The sequence below is a fragment of the Grammomys surdaster genome, unplaced genomic scaffold, assembly GCF_004785775.1.
Source record: "Grammomys surdaster isolate TR1022 unplaced genomic scaffold, NIH_TR_1.0 144, whole genome shotgun sequence".
NCBI classification, from domain to species: domain Eukaryota; kingdom Metazoa; phylum Chordata; class Mammalia; order Rodentia; family Muridae; genus Grammomys; species Grammomys surdaster.
Window position 1 is genome coordinate 8,665,398 of NW_021604602.1, and position 5,523 is coordinate 8,670,920.

The window sequence follows — 5,523 nt, forward strand, 5'->3', positions numbered from 1 at the left end:
CCTTCCTTCCTTCCTTCCTTCCTTCCTTCCTTTCTTTCTTTTTAAATTTGTATTGTATGGTACAGGTGTTTTGTCTATATGTATCTCACTGTACCACATGTGTGGTTTGTGCCCAAAGATGCCCAAGGAGAGTATTAGAACCTCTGGAGTCAAAGTATCTTTTTTTTTTTTTTTTTGAAGTCAGTTTCTCACTGATCCTGGAGTATACCAGTTGTTCTAGACTGCCTGACTACAGAGCCTGAGGTTCTCCCCTGCCTCCCCAGTGCTGAGATTACAGTCGTGTGACATTTTACATGGAGTCTGAGGATGGAACTCACGTGCGTGGCAAGGACTTTGCCAATTGATCCAGCTCCCGGTCCCCAAAGCCTGTCTTGTAACAGTGGTTTTGCAGAGGAAACTTGTTTTTGTTTTTGTGTGGTCTCAGACTGGTTCTCACCGTGTAGCCCTGGCTGGCCTGAAACTCACTCTGTGGACCAGGCTGGGCTCAAAAATCAGAGTTCTGCCTGCCTTTGCCTCGCAAGTGTGATTAAAGATGTGAGCCATCATTCCAGCCAAAGTCTTCAATTTTGGTGGTGTCAGATTTCTCTGACCAGTCCTTTCTCTGACTGTCCATCTCTGCCTCCCCTTCTGTGGGCATCACATTGTGCGTGGCTTGTGGGGTCAGGGTGAGAAAGCTAGACTCTCTTCTCCTTTCTTCAGTTGTTCTGGATGGTCTAGCTCCTTTGCATATGAGAGGTAAAATCAGTGTGTTGATTTTGACAGAACCACACTCCCCTTCTTGCGATTTTACTGGAAGAGTACTGAATTGATAGGCTAGTTTGGGGAGAGTTGATGTGCAGCCCATAGCCTGGCTCTGCACTTCCTTCTATTGTCAAGGTTGTTCGTCAGCATTCAGAGCTTCCTTTAAAAACTTATTTGCTTATTATTATTGTGTGTGTTTGCCAGATGCATGAGTGTGGGTCAGAGGACAATTTTGTGATGTCGGTTCTCTCCTGCCACTTTTCTGTGGGTTCCAGGGATCAAACGCAGGTTGCCAGGCCCGTGCAGTGAGTGTCTTCACTTCCCAGCCCAGCATTTGGAGTTTCTAGCATGCATTTACTTTAATGTATTTTCTCTATTTGGAGGTAATAGGAGTGAATGTTATTCGAACACTTGACTTCCAGTTGTCAAACAGTGTATGCTGTTCCACATACTGGGAACAGCAGTATGTGTCCCCATACTATGTGGTTCGTAGTTGCTTTTCATAGGCAACCTGGTCTATGGGAGCTTGTCTTGACCCTTGCTGCATTCCTTAGATTTCTGTTTCTCTGTGCACAGTCCTGATGTCTGCAGACGGTGGTGGTTTGCTTCTCCCTTTCCTGGCCTCATGTCTTTGGTTGCCTTGCTTTGCCTGTCGACCTGGCAGGACAGGGCCGGTGAGGGGTGAGAGCCGTCAGGCCAGCCCCCATGCTATCTCAGGGAAGCGAGTCTCCTGCTCCCTGACAGGTGCAGACTGAGGGGTTCCTTCTTTTCCTGGCTTGCTGAGAGGTCTAGCATGAATGTCGGCATTGCCTCCTGAGCTCCTGCAGACTGCCACATTCCTCCTGCACAGTCCAAGAGGCTCCACACAGCCCCAGTTGTTGCCATAGCAACCTCACTTGATGCCAGCTTTCTGTGTCAGTTGACTTTTGGCAGGATAGCAAACAGTCAAAGAATCAACTTAGAGGGCTCAGAGTTAGAGAGATTGCTTTTAGTCTGTGGCACAGTGGGACATCACGATGGCAACATGGATGGAAGGACACTACACACCTGACAGTCGGCGGCACAGCCAAAACCTAGGAAGGGTCTGGGTCCACAGTCCTCCACTGAGCCCTCCTCCTAAAAAGTGTGTCCTCCACTGGGTTCCACAGTCCCCAAGGATGTGTCTTCCACTGGACCCTCCTCCTAAAGTTTCTGCTACCCAATAGACACTAAGCCTTTAATACATAGTCCCTTGAGGAAACTGAGCCAAATTGAGGGTACAAGTGGGTTTATTTTCTCATTTAGCTTATTGATATGGTAAATTAAAATGATTTTCAAATGCTGAATCAGCATTTCATTCCTGGACCATCCCCCATTGGCTGTGTAAATTAATGAATCATCTTTATGTCTTGGTAGATTTAGCTTGCAAATACCTGTGGAAGAACTTTGCATCTGTGTTCACGACAGACATCGGCCTGTAGTATGCTTTCCTGTTCTCCTCTTCTCATCTTGTATCTTCTTTTAACAAGGTCTGGCTAAGTAGCCCAGGCTGATCCAGGTCATCTTATCCCAGCCTTCTGAGTGCTGGTCCTGTAGGCGAGTGCCAGCCACCACACCCAGCTTTTGTGGGTTTCTTTTATAGTGCTGTTTTTGTCTGTGTTGATAGAAAGGCAATGCTAATCTCATGAGCTGAGGCAGTCCTTTCTCTTCTTCTTTCTGGAAGGTTATGTGGATATGGTTTTTTTCCCTCTGCCCTGAGCTGGGGACAGAGTCCTGGGTGTTGGGCGCGCTCAGCAAGCGGCACTCCATGCCTCTGCGTTTGCTTGATTTTCTTTTTCAGAACATTTGTGCGTCACTGACTTTACTTAATAGATAGTACTGTTCTGTTACCAGTTTCAGCTTGGTAGGCTTTGGAGGCTGGGGCCAGTAAGAGTTGTTATGTTTTTATCTGCTTGTAGAGTAGGTATCTGAGATCTCTGGTACTCTCTTTTATTTCTGATAAAGAGATTTTTTTTTTTTTTAGTTTTTGTTTGGCTAGAGGTTTTATGAATTTTCTCAATCTTTGCAAAAGAGTAACATGTGGTTTTTATTTTCTCTATTTCAAGTTATTTCTGAGTTTATCTCTATTGTCTCCTGATGCTTTGTTGGTATTCAGTTTGTACTGTTCTTCTGTTTTCTTATGGTTTTATGCAGCTTAGCTTGTTCAGTGGGACTCTTTCCACTGAAACAGGAGTGCCCTGACATATTGTCTTCGTACTGTTTCCATTCCCAAGGCTTTCATTTCCTTTGAGCAACTCTGTTTCTGCAGGTTCATTTCCTAGGTAACTGTTTTCTAGTTGTGGTGTCTCGGTAACCACCTCTCAACTGTGGCTTCGTTCCAGTACTTCTCCAAGGTCTCCTCTGATATGAAAGTATACACAGAAAATTTCCAGAAAGAAACAGCTTACAAGTTTTCAGTGTATATCAGCCATCCCAAATAGTGAGAGGAAGTCCTGTGGCCTCCCAGAGTTGTACACACAGCCCTGCTGGTGACCCTGGTGGCTCTTCAGGAGCTTCCCCTAAGTAGACAGAACTTGTCTCCATGTACCTCAAAGGCCGTAGAGCAGAGTACTGAGGTGAATTCGTGCTTCATGGAGGTGGCGGCATGGGATGGGGGCAGCCAGGCCTGCGTGGGAGGCCGTCTGCTCAGAGCTACAAGCGTACAGCTGTGCTGCTGCCAGCACCCTGGCCTCCGGGAGCCTACTGCTCTTCAGTCTCCCATGATTGCCTTTCCCGTGTCTCTTCTCTGGTCTTTCCATCCAGCCTCTCACAGGACACCCAAGTGTAGCTGTGCTGTCTCCACGGCTGGGCAGTGCACCTAGGAAGTATGCTACAAGTTGGAACCCTGTGTCTTGCAGGTTGTGCAGCCTGACCCTGAAGAAGCTGGCAGTGCTCCGGGAACTGGAAAAGGAACTCCTGTCCGTGGTGATTGCTGTCAAGATGCAGGTAACCCTCATCGCACACACACAAGTGTAGCCAGCCTCACTTCTCACTTGGTCCCTGAACCATTCTCAGAGACCGTCACCACTGAGCCACCTACCCAGAGCTTTTTTTTCATGCCTCTCCCAGAGTAATAGGCTTGAGTAGGAACAAGAAGAGACAGACATGGGGCTCTCTGGTCTAGAACCTGCCCCAGTGTTTTGTCCTGTTCTTTGGAGATCCTGTGACTGGAAAAGCTTGGATCCCAACCTTCTTGGGCAGAGCACCCCTGGCCCTCCAGATGTGTCCACTAGCCTTCTGGGCTGCCTCTGCTGTGTTGGGGACTGCCAGGTTACAGGTCGACTCTTGGGACAGGATGTGGATTTTGACTCTTGGCTGCTCAGATGCAGCTCAGTGTGACCCTCTATGGATGATCCTTCCCAGGTGGGTGGCATATGCAGAGCAAATGGCAGGTAGCCTCACACAAAGCTTGTATGTCCCTGGAGAAAAGGACAACTGTTTATTATTTACCCCTGACTCTGCCAGGGGGTACCTGGGTCCTGCTGACCTCACCCATACAGCCTGTGGTATTGGACACACCCTAGACCTGTTGTAATCATGTGCTAAGCCTTAGCGCCGGGCAAGACATCTGTTGTTCAGGGTCTCCTCTGTCACACAGAGCCCTCCCATCCATGCAGGACCCTCCCATTTTACCCTGAGATGTGAGGTCGGAGCTCAAGGAGGCCTGGCTTCTGTTTATGGTAAAGGTCTGGGATACCACTCTTCCTTGGAGGTGCTGTGGATTCTTGGCATCTAAGCAGGCAGGCAAGTCTCCACCAGCTTGGCTTTGTACCAGACTGTGCCCTGTATCACCTCTGCAGTTAAAATCTATCATAAACATCTCCTGCTCTTCCTGTCCCTATGGCAGTGTCTTTTTTTTAAGTGGCATACCCTGTTGGCCCCACAGACCCATACCCGTGCACTGTCCTGCAGAGGCCGTCGGTGGTCTGTGCTGTGCTGTGCTCTGCTTTGGTGACTGTTCCTCTGGCAGTATCTGTTCTTGGTCTTCCACTTCCGATTCCTGGGCAAAACCTATCTGTGGAATCAGGTTTTAATCCTGTTCCTGCCTCCCACCCAGTGAGGCCTTTGTCATGATAGTTCAGAGAGCTGGTGTGAGGATGCTGTCCGCTGGTTCACTTTGACATGCTCTAGACTAGAAGGCTGTTTCCCTTCCAGGGCTCCAAACGTGTCCTGAGATCACATGAGATTGTGCTGCCCCCCAGTGGACAAGTAGAAACCGACCTGGCTCTGACCTTCTCTCTCCAGGTAAGTGAACACCTAGGTAGCAAGGATTCTCTCTTCAGTGCTTCGGATAGTGAACTCTCCTTCCCTTGGTGCCCAGGGTGATGGGCACGCTTTGTTCAATGCCCTGGAGATGATGGACTCATTTCCTCTGAAGTGCCCTGAGTGATCGATAGGCCCTGGTTACTCCCTTGGGTGTGAGGGACACATTCTTCATCAGTACCCTGAGGTCAGTCCTGGGTGCTGGATGCCTTGTCCGAGCCACCCGTGTTCTTTCTTTCTTTGATCTTCTCTTAATCAATGGTTATTCTTCAACAATTAGAAAACCTTATCTTACTGATTTTCTTTCTCCTCTTTCTCATAATAAAGAAAACGGAATGATAAGGTCTGTGTTAATTGTTTCATTGCTAGGACAAAGTAAGAAGCAGATTTAAGGGTGGAGGGGCTTATACTGGCTCGGTTTGAGGCACGGTTCATCGTGGTGTAAGAGGCTGCAGGAGTCAGGCAGCCGGTCACACTGCATCTGGAGTCAGGCAGCCGGTC

The 5,523-nt window shown here is 48.4% G+C and overlaps 1 protein-coding gene across 1 annotated transcript in view; it reads left to right on the plus strand.

Moving 5' to 3' along the window:
• The window catches only part of Pacs2 (phosphofurin acidic cluster sorting protein 2), a 72,183-nt gene that overhangs the window by 40,564 nt on the left and 26,096 nt on the right, over positions 1-5,523 (plus strand). The window contains exons 2-3 of the mRNA XM_028764442.1: positions 3,618-3,705; positions 4,915-5,004. Coding sequence (XP_028620275.1) covers positions 3,618-3,705; positions 4,915-5,004 — 178 coding nt within the window. The remainder of the gene's footprint in view (positions 1-3,617; positions 3,706-4,914; positions 5,005-5,523) is intronic.